Here is a 22,818-nt window from a genome sequence, read left to right as displayed (position 1 = left end):
TCACCACAGAGCCCAGAAATGATCGATGCTGCATTCATCTTGGCAAAACATTAAAATAAAACTGAACTTTAATTACACATACTTAACCGTGACTCACTAGTGCAGACTCCGGCAGGGGTCTGACATTCCTGTCCTGTGCAAACTACTATCCGTCTCTGCGGAGAAAATGAAAGTAGCTACGGCGGATAACCTCCCAGAAGTAGGTAACCTCCCCTTTGCCCCCCTGACTAGCACCCTCTTCTTAAACGTAATTTTAGATAGAAAATTTCCTTTATCACACATCTGCAGCCAGCATCCGTACATGTAACATATGGACAAGGAATATCTGGCTTTGTATCTTTTAATTTCACTGACCAACAAATGGCTGAAAAAAAGAAAGAAACCAACAAAAACAACATAAAAAAGCACTGATTGTGTTTCCTTTCACTAATGGTATACTTACATGCTGAACTGTATCAATAAACAAGCACCATTGGAGAAGCAAATATGCAACAATGGTATCCTTAATTGTACCTGTGAAATGAAAAACCAATCCTGTGAACATTAAAACAAGCAAAGGTGCTTCCTTTCCCATCGACGTACCATTTCCAACAACAGTGAAAACGAACCGTTGGGGGGAAAAAGTTTTATATAAGAAATAAAACTGGTAACAGCAAGCCTAGCAAATGACGCCTTCAACTGTAATTGAGAACAGAGGTGAATTTTTGAGAAAAATAAGTAAAAAAGAATGCAAGAAAACATTTACAATACTGTTTAAATACAACATAGTCTTTCATTAATTTGTGAGTGGGGAACATAAACTGAAGTTTTCATCAATCAAGAATATGAAAAAGAAATAAAAGAATCGACAAAAACATGTACTATCTGGTTGAAACGTCTCATTGTTACGTTAGGATAAACGTAAGGATAAACGGAAAGAAGCTTTCCTTTCATCAATCTAGATGGAAGCTGTCTCAATAACACTGGCACTGGCTTCCAAAGCATTTTTTATTGACTTGAAAAATGGCTTTTATACAATCATTGAAAATATTTGTTTTCCAATTGGATGACGGTGGAAGAACCAATGATGAATTATGAAAATTGGTAACCATGTACATTAATCTTGATATCAATAGTGTTTTTAGTTAATGTCATGAATTTAAGTGCAGCATGTTCAATTAGTTGATACACTGATGGAAGAGTTTGCTGCCAGCTTTATGTAAACATAAAATGTGTAAAATTACATGCTGCCAGCAGTGTCTTCAACAAAGCTTTGGGCAAATGCGAAAAAATCCTCAATGTCCTCTTCATAGAGTTTGTTAACAAGTTTTGAAGAAGTTCAGTTAACATATTGTCTGAACCAACATTTAACCAGATGTTTACTAATCTTTTAAGGACTGTTGCAAAACTTTGTGTTATTTCTGACAGCTGGGAGAAAAAAACATATACTGTGTCATCTTGACTGGAACCCCAGCTGTGTGTTGGCTGTGCGAGTTTACTCTTTAGAAGGCTGTTTAAAAATTCTGAAGTATTATAGTAAGTCCTGCTAATACCAGCATCTTGTCATGAATACTAATACTTCAGAAAAAGCTCAGATGGCATGACACTTGACTAAGCCTGAGTTGCTCTCAAGGAGTGATAAGTGTGTTGGGTTAAAACAGAGACAACATATGTGCAGCAAATGTGGATCAGTCTGCACACATTGACACCTTGAAACAGAGTTGCTCTTTACACAGCTGGGTATAAACAGAGAAAAACCTGTTTCTTACACCACGTAATCTAAACCAAATCAAAGCTAAGCTGGCAGATAATATATTGCTTCAGTGGAAGGTTACATCTCTTCAGGCAGCTGGTTGGCAGCCTCACTGGTGTCCATGTGCTCTGGTTCCAGAGCACTGCATTCCACTGGTGGCTGTAGGTGTGGGGGAGAGTCTTCGGCCGGCACCATCTGGCCCACAGTTCCTTCTTGGAGATCCTGGGTCCCTGCCGTGCAGTTGGTCATTGACCAGGGCCGGTGCAGTCGCTGGGTCTATCCAACACAGCGACAGTTGTTATCAAGTTTTGTTGTATAGCTAACTATGGAGTTGGGTCAGCACAGACAACTGAAGCAACCCTAAAAAATACCTCCATGATATATAACCATTTCAGTAATAAATCTTGTCAAGGAATGTAAATAACAAACCCTTCCCAGGCACGACTCAGTCTGCCTCCTTTACTCTCTTCTTGCAATCAGTCCCAGCACTTCCACCTCGACTTCCTTTGTATGAATACTGCTCTGTACAACTGCCAAAAGTTGAAAAGAATAACATGATCAAAAGTCTGAACAGTGTTCCCTGGATTTAATGAAAAAGCCTCATAAGGCTATGTGTTTTCTGCGAAACGACGAAGAAATGGAGGTTGACACATATCATTTGGCAACTTGCACAGCTCACCCGTGAGCACGTGAAAACAGAGTTAGACCCTGAGAAGACACACAACCCCAACATGAATATCTTGACCTAAAAAGGTCACACTTCTTGGAGACATGAACAGAACTCACTCAAAACTGTCACCATTTTGCTCGCAGATGATTGCATCAAGACACACATTGTGTGGATTAAACGAAAAGACGTTATTGTACACATATATTGGTCTTTTTGAACGGTTTCTACAGGTACAGAAAACTTAGTGTGTTCTCTCTCCATTTCCCCTCGCCCCCTCCCTCTCTGTGCATGTGTGTGTGCACACGCGCGCATGAGTGTGTGTGTATGTCCCACGCCGATGTCCATAGTAGACTAAAAAAAATTTTAACACAACTGATGAATCATCCTTTAAATGATAACATGGCTATTAACAATGTCTTATCCACAGGCATACCAGCCATTTCAAATGATTACTAATCAACTATTTATTACAATAGTGAATGAACTACCGTTCACACATACCAAACTGACAAAATTGCTCCACAGGCACTGGTCTCAATTAGGTGCCTCCAGATTTGGACCACATTGCTGCATTCATGCACATAAGGAGACGCACAGCATTACAAGATCTTGGAACACAAAAAGACCACCACCACCAAATGAATGAACAAGGCTTGCTTTTGCAGCACTCGGTTCTTTGATTAGGAATTGTCTCTTTTGCTTATGAATGGGATTCAATGTCTGATAATTAAGTGGGTTTAAAATGAGCTGTATATCTAAATTTGATAAAACCATAGAGACAAGTAAATAATTTGAGAAAACCATTGCACAAAACCTGGTTCTTAAAGATTCATAATCAGGTATAAACTTTCTTCTTGGATACAAAGAACTTTGTTTAGGAAGATTATTATTAAAGGCACTAAGTTACCTGTAAAGTGCTCCTGGTACAAGGAATGCCCTAATTTACTAAAACGGACGCAATGAAATCAGAATAGGCACCACCGAATACCACTGAAGTTACTCACCAGCAGTGCAGGGCTTCTCTTGTGAAATGCCTCATGGCAACTGAAAATGCTAATTCTTAACAGACTGCTGGGACTGTGAACACAAGCATTGTGAGTCTAAGGTTGTCTTCGGATATGCTACTGATAACATTAAAGATGGAATGGCAACACACAAAAAAGAAGAAAAAAAAAAGAACAAAACATAAATAAGTTTATCAATGTCTGTCAAATAATAATATACTTTTCTTTTTTTCTTTTTTCCCTCCTCCAGCTTTCTTATATATATAATTTTTATCGATTTGATGTCTGCAGTGCAATGGCTTACACACAACATAAAGTTTTGTCCTCTGGCAAAATTCTGAAGAAGAAATCCATTCTGATAGGTACACAAATAAAAAAATATATATATGTGTGCATGCACTCGAGGCCTTACTAGCGTGCTGGGTTATGATGCTGTCAGGTATCTGCCTACCATGTAGTGTAGCGTATTTGGATTTATCTGAAAGCAGTGACACCTCCTTGAGAAAATGAAACTGACACAGTTTAAACTTTCTCTGTGAAAGCATCCAATATAAACAGCGTTTCTGATACTCCAGTACCAATGCAGAGAAATATAAACCCAGTGTTTGCTGCAATGTTACACAAACCCATACTCACATCATAATCTTCCTGGGGTCTTGCATCATGGATGCCCTCTGGCACTGTGGCCACAAGCCTTTCTTTAACATGATGGTCGACCATGGCAGAACCTCCATAGCCGTCATAAGGAGAGCGGTGCTGAGTGTACATCTCCTCCAGATATTCTGGCTGGGCTCGCGGGTAAGGCGCCGCAGCCGCTCTGTGGAAGTGGGCGTAGGAAAGATCTCGCATGTCCGGAATCTCCCGCATGTCGGGGTCTAAGGCAGTAGTTCTGGAGCCGGGATGGTGTTTCTGGTAAGGCTCCACATACATGTCAGGGTTCCTGCTCCATTCGGAGCCCCAATGAGCGGCAGGGTAGGAAGGAGGCACGGAGGGGTGCTGCGCTTCATAGCTGGAGAGGAAATGCTCTGAGGGATACCTGGAGTAGACCTCTGTCCACTCTTTGGTGAAGTCAGAGGTGTAGTAGCGATCGAGAGGGGTGGAGGGCACAGGGAACGGACGCTGCTGGGAATAATAGCCGTGACTGCTGTTGGGGTCCCTGTAAGGGTATCTACACACACACACACACACACACACGGACTACAACTGTGTAATATGATGCATATGTCACGCATAAGATAATAAACCTACAACTGTGTTGATACTATGCCATATGATTAGATAAACAGCCAAATATAATTCGAACAATACGATGCATATGATTAAATACACAGCCGGATATAATGCAAATAAAAGTAATGCACTGGCAAAATTCAAAGTGTGCACAAACAAATATCTTGGTAAAGGAGAAAAATGCAATGAAAATAAAAATCTGTTGCAAAGTATCCACAGCATAGAAATATCTGAAACAATGGCATCAAAATCCCTGGTCGGAAATAGTCACGCAGATAGTAAGTGCTCACTTGATCAATGGAGTGAATATGGGAACTGAAGCATACAAATGCATGAAACCGAAGAAAGAACAAATCCTTGTTAAAGACAATGCGAGCCATTCCACTGTCAATCTGAATCACAGCAACAGCAAGAAGACAAAGACTGCGAACTGGACTGGTCGATTAATTTCCAAGTATTCTTTTTCCATACCTAAAATATGCCATGTCCCAGCGTAAGTTTTTCACTCATGTTTGTTAAAGTGAGTTCTTGTAATGACACGATGTACGTCTGTGTGTCCATGGTTAACTTTAATATTGGCATTTTCTCGGCTACTTCCAGAGGCACAGGAACCAAACTTGGCATGACGGTAGGCATAAATACGACCTTTGAAGACATTTCATCAGTTTATGATGAGGTAAGGGTGACAGGTAATTTTTTGGCAAAGTAGAAAAATGCTTGATATTAATGACAGAATCCAAATCTCACTTCCAGTTTTAATCAAACTTGGTATTGTGCATGATCCATAAAGATGTTCAAAATCAAGGTTACACAGTGGCATATGCAAACAATCTTCTTCAAATCTGGTATATTGATTGGTCATGATGAGAACAAAGTCAGAGATCAAATGTGAAGCCATGGTCACGATTGGTCTTGATGAGAACAAAGTCAGAGGTCAAATGTGAAGTCAAGGTCACAACATGGTGTATTGGCGGGGGGGTAGGGGGGGGGAGGGGGGGATTTATTTTGGCCAGAACATAAATGTATTATAAATTTTGAGGTCAAGGTCATGTCTTATCTGGAAAACTCTTGGACAAATGAGAGAATTATTTCCAATGATGGAAAAGTCTTGGAAATTTAATAAGACCCTTGACCAGTACCATTTAACAAAGATCTTAATGCATCTAAAAAAACAAAAAGTGATGAAAATTGAACATCAATACTGATATTTCCGTCAATCTCTTTTGTCAGTGGAGTAACAGATGAATTTGTTTTTATTCAGTTTGGCTTTATGTTTGGTATGGAAAATTTTCAGTCAGGTCTGGAGGAGGTATGGAAAAAAAGTATGGAAATTGTTTGGTCACATCTGTGGGAACCTTGAAACAAAACAAAAAATAGGTGGAGTGTTGGCCGAGTAGTAACACGTCCGCTTAGGAAGCGAGAGATTCTGAGCGCACTGGTTCGAATCCCAAAGTCACCAGCATTTCCCCCCTCCCCCTCCACTAGACCTTGAGTGGTGGTCTGGAGGCTAGTCATTCGGATGAGACGATAAATCGAAGTCCCGTGTGCAGCATGCAGTTAGCGCACGCAAAAGAACCTATGGCAACAGAAGAGTTGTCCCTGGCAACATTCTGTAGAAAAATCCACTTCGATAGGAAAATGAATTAAAGTGCGGGCAGACAACAACAACAACAACAACAAAAACAAAACAAAAAAAAGGTGGGAGGGGGTTTGGGGTGGGGGTGGGGGTGTGGCTCTCTAGGTGCAGCGACACGTTCTTCCTGGGGAAAGCAGCCCGAATTTCACACAGAGAAATCTGTTGTCACAAAAAGAGTAAAATGATACTTCTTCTTCCGTCGTTGGCTGCAAATCCCACGTTTACTCATATCTAGAGTTGGCTTTTATGTGTATGACAGTTTTTACCCCACCATGTAGGCAGCCATACTCCGATATTTCGGGGGTGTGCATGTTGGGTATGTTCTTGCTTCCATAACCCACCGAACACTGACATGGATAATAGGATCTTTGACGTGCTTATATGATCTTCTGCTTGCATATACGCATGAAGGGGGTTCAGGCACAAGCAGATCTGCACATATGTTGACCTGAGAGATCGGAAAAATCTTCACCTTTTACCCACCAGGCACCGTTACCGAGATTCGAACTCGGGACCCCCTAATTGAAAGTCCAAGGCTTAAAAAAAACAACAACAATACAATAAAACAACCAGCAGGACGTGCACTTGCAGCCCTACCTGAACCTGGAGGCGGTGGTGGTGGAGGCCACAGACACGGGCAGCACGTGGTCCTGGTATCGGCGGGCCTGGTCCGTGGACACCTCTGGTGGTGGGGGTTCTTGGTGGTAGTCCCCGTGCCACTCCACAGTGTAGCGGGGCACCGGGTAGTGCACATGGGGAGTCGCTGCAAGGATAACACAGGCATCTTTTTCTTCTTCTTTATATATATATATATAAACATTTTGATTGATGATGATGACGATGATATGGGGGGTTCCTGCTGGTAGTCCCTTGCCACTCCACAGTGTAGTGGGGCACCCGGTAATGGACATGGGGAGTCACTGTAAGGATAATACAGGCCTTTTTTTTCTTTTTCTTTTTAATAAAGATTTTGATTAATGATGACGACGATATGACTACTTATACAGCGCCTACCCTTGATCAGAGACCAAGCTCTAAGCGATTTACAGACACAAAAGAGTCCAGCCAAACGCTCAGGACCATATCTGGACTGCCTAAGTGAATAAAAATTTAAACAACGTTAAATCAAAACCGTCACAAAAAAACCCCTGTAAAACAACACAGTGTTTACAACATCACTATCTATATCCCAGAGCAAAACAGCACAAACAGGAAATCACAGACTGCTGAATGAAAAAAGAGACACAGAAAGTGTCGAGGCTAGCTGCAAAAAAACAACAACAAAAAAACGGAACGGACTGGAGAGGCATTTTTTCAATGCAAACACAAGAAACAAAACGAACAACAACAAAAACATACAAAAAAGAACAAGAAAATCATTCACACGTAACGTTGTGTGAACAGACTTTTTCATCCAACATTTTTTCTTTTATTTCCAAAAATCCTATGTGTACTGTGTTACATTTCTCACTATGTTTCCATTAAAGTTTTGTTTCAGCCTTGCGGAGAGAAAGAGAGGATATATGAGTGTAATTTATAGAAAAAAAGAAAAAAGAAAAGAAAGACCTCCAATCACCTTCACCAGGTCTGCTGACCATGTCTGCCCGGACAGTGGTCTTATTGCTCTGCTCCAGCGTGCCTGGCAACACACGACTGCCGGCCCCCACATCATCACTGCTGGTGTGCGGGGCACCTCTGTCCTGTAATGAGGACTGCCATAGTTGTAGTGATTATGACAGTTGTAGAGGCACCTCTCTCTCAATGAGGATACAACAGTTGTAGAAATTACATCAGTCAAAGAGGCACCCCTCTCCTGCAATGAGGATTACTACAGTTTTAGGGACTACAATAGTTGTTACTACAGTTTTAGGGATTACAATAGTTGTAAGGGGTTGCATCAGTTAAAGACACCTCTTTCCCGCGATTAGGAGGATTACGATAGTTGTAGGGATTATGACAGTTGTTGAGGTTACATCAGTTATAGAGGCACCTCTCTCCTGCGATGAGGAGGATTACCACAGATGTACAGTTTACAATAGTTGTGGGATTAGTTGTAGGGATGACAATAGTTGTAATGCTAGTTGTATGGATCACTACTACTATTGTCATCCCTACAACTAGTAATCACTACAACTAGCAGTATGGATTACAATAGATGAAGGATTACTGAGTTGTATGGATGACAATAATTGTATAGACACCCTTTCTCCTGCAATGAGGAAAACAATGGTTAAAAATGATTACAATAGTTTGAGCCAAGTCAGGGAGGGTAGGTAGTCTGGGACTGAGTATGCAGATGGGTGAGAGACCTCAACAAACATAGCATATGAAGACTCATGCTTGTGAGTTCACCTGTGGAGACGTGAAGCGCATGCAAAGAAATGCTGCACACTCAACTCTGAAATATAGACACAGATGCAAAACACACACACACACACACACACATTCACACACAGTCTGCTCTCTCACATTGCATGTTCACTCTTATAAATACGGACGGGAACACACAAGAATTTGTACCTAACCATCAACACAGCTTTACGCAGACATGCCATTGCACACACGCAAGTGTGCCCACTCACTCAAACATCCATACAGTTAAGACTTTACCCTTGCATAACATATGCACAGATTTTCTTCATCACTGACAGAAGAACAAACATGTCCGCCCACACATACATATTGCAAGATACAACACTGTACTCGCTCCTCACACCACTTTGGGCATCAATGCAAAATAACATTGCTCCCCCCTCCTCCTTCCCCTCCCCTTCTTCTTCGATATTCATGTATCCTCTTATGTCTCCATTTGCTAAAAGCATACAACATTTTCTAAGACACAGGGCCTATTTCCAATCCCCTCCCTTAATTCATCCGACGGACATACACAGAAGACATGTATGCCTGTGGTTCATACTTTTTTCCCCATATATCTTCTCCCCCCCCTCCCCCTCTCCATACACACATACCCACCACCACCCATACACATCGTTCCAACCCCTTTAAACCCACCCTTTCCCTTCCTTCAAAGTCCTCCACCCACCTCCTTCCCTACCTCTCTCCCCACCCCCTCAACTGCCACTCCCCCCACTGTCGTCACCTTGTTGGCGTCATTGGTGACGTGTATGTTGATGCTGATTCCGGCATTGGTGGAGGTATGCAGGAGGTTAGAGATGGAGGGCAGAGGGGTGGAGGAGGGGAGGAAGTCAGGGGTGCTGGAAACACTGCAGGTGGCGGAGACCTCGGCCTCTGGGCTTGTGTTGGTTAGGGCGTTGGCGATGTTCTCTGTGGCCCGCAGTGTCCTGTGCATAGGGTGTGTCGCTTGCATACATGGTTAATAATGATAATAATAATAATATAATAATATTTTTTCTGTGGCGCGATATCCAGTACCGATGCTGCTCAACGCGCCTTACACCATCCAGTTGAATATAAACATACCTTCAAAAACATTTCGACAGCTCTCTGCCAATAAAAAAAAATATACAATGAGTTCATATAAATCAAAAGCACATTTTCAGAAATGTATCTGATGATCAAAAGCTATCTAGTAAATATGGCTCAGATTAAAACAAAATGCATTTCATAGAACACACACGCGTCGCGCACACACACACACACACGTGCGCGCACGCCAATATCAAATATCAACTGCACTTAAAACAGAACTGCATAGGCATTGAAATATTTCTAACACAGAATTCTGTTCGGACATACTAACACGCATGTACACTTACGCACGCGTACCGGGACAGCGTACCCTCACACACACACACACACATATACACACACGCGCGCGCGCGCGCACGTCGTGATTAAAAATAACCAGATAGAAAAGGGACATCACATCTAAGACCAAACTACATAAAACACACAATGCATCAAAACAGGATAACAAAAATACTTGTACAAAGATACTTGCTAACCAACATACTTTGGTTTAACTGTTCTGCTCAGAACAAAACTGCTTACGAAAATGGTATGTTTTCAGATCTGACTTTAACTCACTCAGTACGGCCAGTCCTTTCTTCTCCTCTACACAGACCCCTCGGATGTCCAGTGGGTGTCTGAATGACCCAAACTTTAGCTTCCGTCGTCAGAATTGTGGTATTCTTTGTCAACATTCACGTCTTCAGTATAAGAGCCTTCCGCTTGCAATATTTTGATGATGGTAATTGGGGTGAAAAGCTGTTAACGTCGTCTCTTTCGCCGTTCGTATGGAGAGAGTTAAAGAATGTAGATCAGAGGAATTTATAAGAGATGAAGGTAAGAATTCCACACTTGGGAAACCCGAGCTCTGAAAGACTATTTCCAGCGCATTTCAGATTAGTCCTTGGGACTATAAGCAGCTTTTCAGAACTGAATCTTAATGTTCTGTGCGGTTCGTAAGTTTCCAGTACAGAGGAGAGATACAGTGGAAGAGACTTGTCAAAATGTTTGAAGGCGAGTGTCGCTAAATTATAGTGAATGCGGGACTCAACAGGAAGCCAATGCAACCAATTCAGAAGAGGTGTAACATGATCAGATTTCTTTTTGACGAGAACCAGTCGTGCAGCATTGTTCTAAATTTTCTGTAATCTGTGGATGGAGGAAGATGGTAAACTTGCAAGAGTGGAATTGCGGTAATCCAGTCTGGACAGGACGAAAGAGGAAACCAACTGAGCCAAGTTTTTCTCTGTTACGTATGGTCTGGCTGAGGCTAGCCTACGAAGATGAAAGTTACGTGAGCGACACAAGAATGAAATTTGGTCGTTCATAGTCAAGGTTTGATCAACATATACACCCAGATGTTGGCTGATGTCTGAAATGCTACTGAAGCAGGGCCAGATATGACTGGGTCCTTTTTTATTGCATAAAGACGAGCTCGGTCTCCAACAGCTAAGAGTTCAGTTTTGTCGTCATTGAGTTTTAGCTTGTTTTTGTCCATCCATACTTTTATATCAGCTACACAAGCTTCCAATTCAGTAATGACTGCCTTGAAATCAGATGGTGGAGCAGCTTTTTGTAATTCTGTATCATCTGCATATTTGTGGTAACCAAATGAATGCCTTTTGAAAATGTCAAAGGCTGAGTATACAAAGTGAACAAGATAGGCCCTAACACTGATTCCCGAGGGACACCAAACACAAGTAGAATAACATTAGAGGTGCATTTTTTTTATACTTTAACCATGAGTTGACGATTTGAAAGATATGAAGAAAACCATTTCAAAGCAGTAGATTTAATGCCAAAGGTTCACAAAAAAAGTTTAGGACCACACGGGAACTTACATAGTTTTTTTCATGGGGGGCATAGTTAAGCAATGTTAAATCTATCTAGAAAAACAGCCAATAAACCGAGCACCGCTCATAACCAAAAGTTGTTCATGGCACGCGTGTGCCTGAAACATCCATTTGTTTTCAATGAGAGGATAGTCGTGAGCCATATATATAGGCACCTTGCATAAATCATCTCCTTTTTTTTTGCTGGATATTTTATGAAAACATACCTGCTTTTACAAAATGGTCGTTAACTTTTTGTGAAGTATTTGCTTGATGATTTTCTGATTACTCAGCGAGGTCTACCACTGACCTTTTTTCATGTCTAAAGTATCTCTGCTTCAGTCTTTTTGATGGAGGTTAGTGAGGAAGGTGCATCTTAGTATCGTAGCCTTTAGTCAAAAACCATTTTAAACAATAAAGCAGAACAACAGAAAAACATTCCTTTCTTGCAAGTAAATTATCAAGATATCAACATTTACAAAATCGACAGGTTTTCTTTTTCCCTGATACGCGTTTTCACTGCAGCAGAAAACAATGATTTTCTGCTCATGGTGTGGTGGATGAAAACACTGATCAATCATTCATTTACTGATAAGTAGAAATCTTCAGTCATTCATTTACTGATAAGTAGAAATCTTCAAACATATACATGAAACACACAAATACACGCATGCAGAGAAGACTCACTCTTCCTGCTTGATGGGCGAGGAAAAAGTCAGAGAGCGCCGCACTTTCTTCTTCTGCCTCCCTTCACTGGCTTGGCTGTGTCTTTTGGATACCTTGGGCTCCTTGACTGGGCTCACTGGGGTCTTCAACTCTGTGGCTGCCAGAAACATGTATTGTTTCAGCTTAGGCAACGGTACAGAGAGGTGATCAAGCAAAGGGTCAGTCTGGAAGTGCTGAGAAGGGTTACTGCATATAAGGATAGAGCCAGGGAGACAGGGACAAAGTGGTGGCTTATCAGCGTGAGAGGGAACGTTTGTTTACATTCCTTGACCATGGTGCCAGAGTTGTTTTGGGGATTGCTGCAACTCGCTGACCAAACTCCACAGTTAACCATTAAAAATTAGATCACAACAACATACACGTGTGGGATATGCCAAAGTTAGACAAATCACAGGATATGATAAGATAGGGTAGGGCATAACATGAAAATAGGAAACAAAATATCATAGATTTTGATAAAATGATTTAACACTTGAAAAAACAACAACCTAGAATCACTGCATATAATCTCCACATATTCTGTTCTGGAAAGTCTCACCTGGTGAGAATCCGTGGAACAAACAATGCAAGTGTTTCTTTTTTTTTTCTTTAAATTAAAAACAAAAAAAAAAAAAAAACTAACTCAAGTCTTCATAGTCATTATCAGCAAGTCCTTCTGTCCGTGATGTGATAGAAATTTTTGCATACAGAATAACACAGTTGTGCAGCAATGAATTATTTGATGTCAAATCTATGATTATTGATATGGCTTAGCCTTACAGCCTCTTAAAGACAAGACAAAAATGGAAGAATGTCCTTGCACTATTCTTTGCTTTTAACACTGGCAAAATGATAGTTAACCAATAATTTGTTAAATGGCTGGGAAGGTGCTTTGCTGGTCAGTTAGTTGTTTGGCTGTCCTGTGGCTGTGTTACTTCATCAGACTGTTGGTCACACAAGACAATGTACACATACACACACACACACACACACACATACACACACACCGCGCACACATGAAAATGAACACATTTCAGTTCCCCTTATCCCTCCTCCATCTCTTATTTTAACACACATTTCGGGGTGCCTCTTTTCCGACCAGTGGTCATTTGCTTGCCGTTTTCTTTCTCTGGGTACCCGTCTGTTACTGAGGATGTCAGCGAACCTTCCAATGGCATTGCAGCCACAGCAGCAGTTTCAGCAGTCGCGCCCATCTCTGAATACAAAGTATATATATGCATGAATATGCACACACAAATGTGCACATACATATGCCTAAATTGTAAGAGCTTATGGTAGTAATAACAGTAACAGTTGCATCAGCAGCAACTATATGCACATATTATTCTGTATGCATGCATGCATGCATGTGTGTGGGTGGGCATGTGTGGGGGTGGGTATGTGTGTGTATGTATGTGTGTGTGTGTGTGTGTGTGCGCGCGCGCACGTGTGCGCGCTCACACATGTGCAACGGTATTTAAGCCAATATGATTATCGTCATTATTATTATTATTATTATTATCAAATAACAGTTTACGATCCAAATGTACAACCAACAAATACATTCACTTGCGCCTACAACATAGGTCATTGTCAAATTAACATTATCAGACACACAGAGATTATTACTGGCTTCTTATACCACACTAACAAATCAAACACCATCTTGCTTTTAGTAAAATGAGGATGCGCACACTTGCAAGTTTCAATTATCCTTTCACTCCAATTGGAGTGTCGACAAATTGATAGGACACACACACACACACAAACCAAAACAAAACAAAAAATATTATACAACACAAAAATGCATTTTAGCTGATCCTGTTCACAAACGAAAATGCACAATGCAGATCACTGGCGATTGTTTATAGACAAAAAACAATGTAAATGAGAATGAGACAGAGAGGGAAAAGTAGATGGGTGTGCGCACAAAATTTATATGCTATCAATTTGTCCTACAGCCCCCCTTCTTTTTACTTACCAGCTAGATTAGAATTAGATGGAATACCCTCCACAACCATTTTGTTGGGCACAATGGAACTCGCCTCAACACCAACACATGCAGGCTGTGGCTGCGTAATATCTTCGGTCTTCCTGACGTCATTTTCAAGCTTGATGCCGCTGCTACGTAGAGGAGCTCTGTCCACTGCAGCGGCTAGGTCTTCTGCGGTGGGAAATGTTATGAAAACATCGCCTTTTTTTTTTTTTAAAGTGAATTTTGAATATGTATTTAAAAATTTGCTGTCCAGTTCACATTTGTAATAATTTCTTCTATAACACAGCAGACAGTATATCCCCCCAAAAAAAGTTAATGAGGAAGAGGGGGAAGGGGGATGCAGGAGGTAGGGGGTGGGGGGTGACAAAATAAATTTCAAGATTCAAAATAGAGAAGCAAAACATTCTTCTTCGTTTTTCATTAACCAATATTAGTCATAGTATGTGGCGATCATGCTATGACCCTGTGCGGTGATATGGACCACAACATTGTCAGTATCATTATCAGACACCGAGTCTATGATCAAACTGGAAAAAAAAAGTTTAACAAAAAAGAAAAGTTCTGCACGTTACATGTTTTGTGAACTGTTTATACAATTCAAGGTGAAAACATTCACGCTTCATACACTACTGTTCAACTGATAAGAGGTTTGGTTGTGTTCGATCAGTATTGTTCTCGACTAAACTGAAATATATTTTATTCCTTATTTTAGTCTAAAATCGCAGCAAAGGGTTTCCATGGGATAAAACATAAACTGATTTTGTGAGCATACTTCTTAATGTTACCAAAAAGAAAAAGAAAAGAAAGAAAGAAAGAAAGAAAGAAAAAAGAAACAATAAAATTGTATTCGTTTTTTTTTTTCACTATTCAAAGAAACACAAAATAAAGAAAAAATTGGATGTTCATACTTCCTTCAAAATCAGTCACACCAACCTCTGTCACCAAGTCTGGTTTCTGAGGGTACGAAAGGGATGGGAGATTGCTGCTGGAATTCGGTGCTGTCATCCTGATTCAGGTACACAATGTACCCATTTCCATCCACCACAGCATTGCTGGCTATCCCGCTCTGACTCAGAATGCTGGTGCTGCTGTTGCTGCCACCTGGTAATTAAGTAAAGGTGGTGTCAGATTAGGTTGTAGTCTGTGTGTATGTGTGGGTGTTGGGGTTGGGACTGAGTGTGATGGGGGTTCAATTGAAAAGGCGTAAAACTGAAGGTGCTTTTGTATGCCTGTACATGTACAGGCATGAGACTGAGCGACACCCTGAGAGTCAAGGAACAGGGAGAGATGGAGAATGCTGGTTGTCATGTCATGTGTAACAGCCCGGTGGGTATTAAAAGAAATCTGTCAAATGAGAACCACCTGTAACTCCAACGGGTGAAGGCCAAATTCCTCAAAACAAAGACAAAGATCCAAGCCAGGTACAGAAGATTGTGGAGAGAGAAAACAGCTGAGCTAAACCTTTGGAAAGATAGCGGAAAGCTGTGGAAAGTTGTAGGTCAACTTAATGACAATGACAGCAGAGGCCAAAATAATACACTGGAAGAGAAAGGAGAGATGCTCACAGACAGACGCGCTGCCAACCGCTTTGCTGACAACTACACAATGGAGAGCACTGTACCGCCAGTCCACCTCAGCAAAGAGAAGCAAGACGAGAACAGAGAAAGCGACCACATCAAGACACCAGTTTGAAACCCATGAAGCAGCCACTCACTCTCCACGAGCTACAGATGGCTCTGAGGAAGCTAAAAAGCAGGAAATCCCCAGGGCCAGACAGGATCACTAACGAGATGTTGAAGCACCTTGGCAACAAGGCCACTCTGAAACTGCTGGAAGTCTTCAACCACAGCTGGGAAAACGGCACCGGTTTGACGTGAAGCCGTCATGATCCCCGTCCTCAAGAAAGGCAAGGCCAACAGGCTGCCAGTTACAAACCAATCAGCTTGTCAAGACACTAGAGATAATCATGTTATACCAGCGCCTGCTTTGGTATCTCGAGACTGAAAACATCGTGGTTCCTAAACACGCAGGCTTCAGGCAGTTTCGCAGCACAGAAGACCAGACTACCTATCTCTCCCAAGACATCGAAGATGTGTTCCGGGAGCAAAAGGTCGTCCTTGCCACCTGGATCTTTCTACAAAAAGCCTTTGATAGCAATAAGCAACTGAACATTCATCACGTTCACTGAACCATTAACACCGACGATAATGCCGACAAAAGTCAATCAGTCGGTCAGTTGGTAAATTAACTCGTAGACAAGAATCAATCGACCTGTCCAAAGTAAATTCACATAATGATTTATACAGTCTTAGAACTGAAATTTCATATTTCAGATCAACGAGACAATAATCGTTTGTACTTCTGATAGCAAAAGCAACGAACGGAACATTGTTGTTCTGTTTGTTGCTGTTTTTTGTTTTTGTTTTGTTGCTTTTTGTTTGTTTGTTTGCAATGTCTTTTGCCTTCGAATTAAGTGATGGATAGCTCAATGTTTCTCTTTCTAAACTTTAACATGTTAAGTTTTCAGTCGAGTCATTTACCCAAGACCTTTTCAAAGTTTTGCCATAGCTGTCGATTTTCTCTTCACTACAGTACGGCGTCTCGACAAACGTTAGTGTCAAAAATACTGTCATCATGGTCTGCTGGGTTTTGAAACCCGTCATTGTCGTCTGCTGGAAACTATCAGGGTAGTTGTCTCCCTTAGACCATTTGCGAAATTACTGGGTTCGTTTCATTTTTTGTTTTGTTTTGTTTTGTTTTCCACCCCCTATCCCTGAATTCCCCCACCCACCCACCATCCCCATCTCCTCCCCTCCCTTCACCTCCTCACAGCACCTGTCATCATGTTGCTGATGTTGCTGGAGAATCCACCCGCCCTGCCGCGAGGGGGCACCGCGTAGTAAGGGGAGGAGGAGGAGGAGGCGATGGCGTAGGGGTCAACAGACTCCTCCCCCCTGCTGCACGGTCCTTCCCCGCCACCACCACCACCACGGAAGGGGGTGGGACGCTCCGCGGCACATCCCAGTCGGCCGTCCAGCCTCCCGTAGAGCCCCGCTGCCCCGTCCGTCACGTCAGGAGGCGCCACGTTCAGGGTGTGGGGGTCTACAGGCGTTCCACCGCTCGGCGGCATTCCCCAATTGTGGCACAGTCTCGGGGAAGGGACCTCTTTGGGCAGGTCTTCTTGGAGGCTGGGGGACACACACACAGAGAAAATTTTACACAAGCACAGAAGCACACGCGCACTCACACACACATGAACACACATACACAACACACACGTAAGTAGAAAGGTCAGGGCCTCAACTTTGTATGCATTCGTGCAAGTGCCTGTAAGTATGCACATGTGCTTATTTTTTTGTCTGTGCGCTTGTGTATGGTATAAATGTACACGCGCGCGCGTGTGTGTGTGTGTGCTTGTGCTTCCCCGTACGAATGTACATGTGTGAACTGACATCCATGAACACATGTATTGCTTGTATGTGTGTGTGTGTGTGTGTGTGTGCGTGCGTGTATGTGTGTGTGTGTGCCGTGTGTGTGTGTGTCTGTGTGTCTGTGTGTGCGTAAATAGTGTGTGTGCATGTGTGTGTGTGTGCGTGTGTGAGTGCGTGTGTGTCAGCAGATGTGTGTGTGTGTGTGTGTGTGTGTGTGTGTGTGTGTGTCTGTAATATAGTGGTCCCTCACTCAACACACTCAGTCACTCACTGACCTGCAGTTGCTGTTGATGATGCTGAGCACCCTGTCCAGGGCCTCCTGGGACCTGCCGGTGTAGCGGGCCCACAGCAGGCGGTGCTGCAGGTACTGCCTCACCCCTCCGCTGCCCCGCCGGCCCCGGGGGCGGCCCCTGCCACCGCTGCTGCCGTTGCCCCGGCCCCTGCCGCGAGGAGCTGGTGCTGTGTGACAGAGTGGGGGAAGCGAGGTTGAGGGGGTGGGGTGGGGTCCGGGGAGGGGGGGGAGGGGTGAGCGGGGACAGGCGTTAGAATTTTACAGATGAGAGTTGATGGGATGGAGTGGGATGGGATGGGGAGATAGGGAGATTATGATGTGATGAGGTGGGATGGGTTGAGAGATACGGGATGTGATGTGATGAGGTGTGATGGGATGGGGGTGATGAGATGTGATGAGGTGGGATGGGATGGGGAGATGATATGGGATGGGATGTTGAAGGGATGGAATGGGGAGATGATATGGGATGGGATGTTTTGAGGTGGGATGGAATGTGGAGATTATATGGGATGTGATATGATGAGGTGGGATGGAATGGGGAGATGATATGGGATGGGATGTTTTAAGGTGGGATGGAATGGGGAGATGATATGGGATGGGATGTTTTGAGGTGGGATGGAATGGGGAGATGATATGGGATGTGATATGATGAGGTGGGATGGAATGGGGAGATGATACGGGATGGGATGTTTTGAGGTGGGATTATTTGGGGAGATGATATGGGATGTGATATGATGAGGTGGGATGGAATGGGGAGATGATATGGGATGGGATGTTTTGAGGTGGGATGGAATGGGGAGATGATATGGGATGGATGTTTTGAGGTGGGATGGAATGGGGAGATGATATGGGATGTGATATGATGAGGTGGGATGGAATGGGGAGATGATATGGGATGGGATGTTTTGAGGTGGGATGGAATAGGGAGATGATATGGGATGTTTTGAGGTGGGATGGAATGGGGAGATGATATGGGATGTGATATGATGAGGTGGGATGGAATGGGGAGATGATATGGGATGGGATGTTTTGAGGTGGGATGGAATGGGGAGATGATATGGGATGTGATATGATGAGGTGGGATGGGATGGGGAGATGATATGGGATGTTTGAGGTGGGATGGAATGGGGAGATGATATGGGATGGGATGTTTTGAGGTGGGATGGAATGGGGAGATGATATGGGATGTGATATGATGAGGTGGGATGGGATGGGGAGATGATATGGGATGGGATGAGTTGGGATGCGATGGGGTGATGTGATGGGGTGGGATGAGAAGGGATGGAATGGGATAGGATGAGGAGAGGGGGTGGAATGGGGAGATGATATGGGATGCGATGGGGTGATGTGATGGGGTGGGATGAGAAGGGATGGAATGGGATAGGATGAGGAGAGGGGGTGGGATGAAATGGGATGAGGAGATTTGATGAAGTGGAATGTTGTGAGATGGGATGTGATGTGATGAGGTGGGATTGGATGGGATGGGACAGGATGAGGAGAGGGGATGAGATGAGATGGGATGATGATTGGATGAGGTGGAGTGGGTAAGATGGGATGGGATGGGATGTGATGAGGTGGGACGGGATGGGATGGGACAGGATGAGGAGAGGGGATGAGAAGAGATGATGATTGGATGAGGTGGAATGGGGTGAGATGGGCTGGGATGGGATGTGATGAGGTGGGACGGGATGAGATGATGAGTGAGATGAGATGGGGCGAGATGTAATGGGATGAGATGGGATCATGAGGTGAGAGGTGGGATGGGATGAGGAGATGATGAGATTAGATGGGATGGGGTGAAATGTGATGGAATGAAATGGGATGTGATGAGGTCGGGTGGGACTGGGATAAGTTGGAATGGAATGGTATGAGGTGGGGTAGAATGGGAAGAGGAGATGGAAGATGGGATGAGATGCGATGTGGTAGAATGGAATGAGACGGGGTCCAGTGGGATGGGATGAGATGGGATGAGGTGGAGACTCAGAGTGGTTGGTGTTTGGAAGGGTGGTGTGTTTGGGGACAGAGAGAATGAGAAAGGAATGTGATGGACAGAGGGTGCGGTAGTCTCCAGTTTAACATCTTCCCACTTCAAGTTTTAAATATTTTAGTATATATATATATATATATATATATATATATATAATTATATATGTGTGTGTGTGCGTACATGCATATAGCGATATGTATGTGTGTGTGTGTGTGTGTGTGTGTGTGTGTGTGTGTGTGTGAAAGAAATAGCGAGAGGCAGAGGCAGAAAAAGACAGAGACAGAGACCCATCTGTCGCAACCCAGACCAATATACACGTGTATCATGCCATGCAGTCATACACTGCTATGAATGTTATTCTTCGATCCGACGTATCTGTGCACTGCTGTCACAAAGTTAATAACATTGCTGCAGTGTTGCAGTCCTCTGACACCACCCTACTCCTGCCCTCACCCTAATTTTGCCATCACCCTACCATCTCTCGTTTTGTTTTGTTTTTGTTTATTGGGGATGTGGGGGTGGGGGGTTGTTTTATGATTTTTGCTTTGTCCAGTAACACCAAGGGTGAATAGACTCATCATCAAAAACAGTCAAATCAAATCACTACTTTTGTGTGTGTGTGAGAGAGAGAGAGAGAGAGAGAGAGAGAGACAGAGAGAGACAGACAGACAGAGAGAGAGACAGAGAGAGCAGACAAGGGGAGGATAACTTTAGTGCCCAACAAAATCCCAACCGACATGACAGACAGGCAAACTGATGGTGGGACAGGTATACTTAGGTAGGTTGATAGACAGACAGACAGACAGACACATTGGCAGATAGAACGAAATCCACAATCTATCATTTCTTAATACCTTCGATTAAAGAACACCTACCATAGAAGGATTGCGGTAACTTGAAGAGGTCGTCTTTGCAGCACCATCGGTTGCTGGGGTAACCCAGAGAGATGCTCTCATCACCACCACCCATCATCTCTCGGCCAGCGTCTGAAGGGAAGGCAACAAAGTCCCCGCCATGGCCTGGGACCACCTCACAATAATCAACAGGCAAGCTGGGGCCAAATTCGGGCAGCATGTACCTTTGGTACTGGGGTCCAGAAACATATCTGGCTTGTTCCGGAAAGCGCATCTCCGGGTGGGGCAGGAAGGAGCGGTAACCTGTGGGTGACCTTCTCCTGCCTCGTCTACCCCGGGTGGGCTTAGGGACAGGTTTGGACTTCAGCACTCCTACCTCGGGCTGATACAGGAGGGCGGAGTCGGGCGGGATGAAAGGCATGGCATTCAGGCCATCCAGAGCGCTTTCGCTTTCCTGAGACCCTATGTCGCTCAGGGCGGAGATTGGTTTTATGGGGATGACGTGTGGGTCTGCTTCAAGGACCAGCTCCCCTTTGTGAGTGGACGTTCCCTTGGAGATTTTCTCGGTGGATTTAATGATCTGATGCATCTGCACACTGTCCACCGCAGATTGGCGGAAGGGTGGCGGTTTTTCCAGGTATTCTGCAGCGGTGTGTCTGAAAACTTGTATTTTGTTGACGCAGTGTGGCACACCTGGGGTGACTCCAGCATCCCCTCCAGCCTCCAGGTTCCCGCTGATGCTGAGGCCCTGATAATCACTTTCAGTTTCAGGGTCCTTGGGGATGGTTTTATTATTCTGGTAGGCCTTGGTTTTCAAGTGGTTTTTTTGCCCATCCCCTGCGATCATATTGTAGTCAGTAGCAGGCATGTGACTGACAGGGTCTTTCAGTGTGCCTGCGTTCTCCACTGCTGCCTGTGTCGTCCCTCTTCCTGTCTCCCGGTTGTCAGGAATGATGCAGCTGGATTCTAAGATGTGGCTCAGTCGAATTCGTCTTCTTCTTTCCTCTTCGTCGTATTCACAGTCAAATTCGTTGATGTTTTCATCATTAAGGGCTTCGTTACGTTCAAGGTTCCCGTTGGTCAGGTTTTGTTCTTCCTTCTTCGGGCTTTGTGAAGCAGCCTCGGTGAAAGAGCCATTGATGTTTTTGTTTGATTGTAGACTTTGTGTGCGCGCCTCTTCTGCTGAAGAGGCTGTGCTGTCTTGCTTCTTGTCAGGACTGCTAGTGAACGCATTATTCTTCACAGCACCAGAACTCTTTTCATTACTTCCATTATCATCTTTTTGATCAACAGCATGTTTCTTTTCCCCACTCCAATTCTTCTCACTATCTAACATTTGCGTTTTACTCTTCATCTCTTTGGAATCAGTCAGACTTGCTGCTGGTTCCCCTTCTTTCTCCGGCCGAGGCTCGTTTTGGATATTGTGAGCCAGGTCAGTTTCAGCAGACCTAGATGCAGAGCTGGGCATTTGGAGGCTGCTGCCTGTCCCTGCAGCGTTGTGTCTGGCGGATCGGGTGAAGATATCTGATTGGTCACCGTTGGCTGGTCCGACCGGCTCTTTTACAGGTGTGTATGTGCACACCACCTGTTCTCCTCCTTCTCTCACTGCTTCTTGTTTGAAAGAGCTTGCATTGTCAATTGTGTCTAGGGAACGGTCTCCTTCCATGGTTTCCGCTCTCTTTGTTCTGGTCAAATCAATGTAGCTGAAAGAAGTAGTGCAGTAAGTGAAGTGTGTGTGTGTCTGTGTGTGTCTGCGCGCGCGCGCGCGTGTGTGTGTTTGGATGTGTGTGTAGATGTGTGTGTCTGTGTGTGTTTCTGTCTGTCTGTGGGACTGTCTGTGTACGCACGCACGTGCATGTGAATATGAATACACGTTTCAGCCAAATTTTAGCTTATAAGATAATAGTCTTCAGTTCTACATAAATATGCAAGCTTGTGATTAATGTTCAGCCAATCACTTTTTATGTATCTTTTTAAGGTCACTATCTCAAAAGTGAATGGAAAGCGTAAACCCTTCGAA

At 43.7% G+C, this 22,818-nt stretch overlaps 1 protein-coding gene across 1 annotated transcript; it reads right to left on the bottom strand.

Annotated features, from left to right (window-relative positions):
- Window positions 1–456: 456 nt before the first annotated feature.
- Window positions 457–22,464, bottom strand: LOC143277653 (uncharacterized). The gene is made up of 12 exons (XM_076582552.1): window positions 20,820–22,464; window positions 17,941–18,124; window positions 17,070–17,422; window positions 15,168–15,335; window positions 14,220–14,402; window positions 13,314–13,454; window positions 12,221–12,356; window positions 9,373–9,574; window positions 7,849–7,972; window positions 6,870–7,035; window positions 4,043–4,574; window positions 457–2,008 (listed from the first exon to the last, which is right to left on the bottom strand). Exons 1-12 carry the CDS (start codon window positions 22,462–22,464, stop codon window positions 1,811–1,813), a joined length of 4,032 nt encoding a protein of 1,343 aa, XP_076438667.1. The 3' UTR covers window positions 457–1,810.
- Between the last annotated feature and the right edge of the window lie 354 nt (window positions 22,465–22,818).

Source organism: Babylonia areolata, chromosome 2 (assembly GCF_041734735.1).
Source record: "Babylonia areolata isolate BAREFJ2019XMU chromosome 2, ASM4173473v1, whole genome shotgun sequence".
NCBI lineage: Eukaryota > Metazoa > Mollusca > Gastropoda > Neogastropoda > Buccinidae > Babylonia > Babylonia areolata.
The sequence above is the reverse complement of the archived record's forward strand: the minus strand, read 5'-3'. Positions and strand labels throughout refer to the sequence as shown.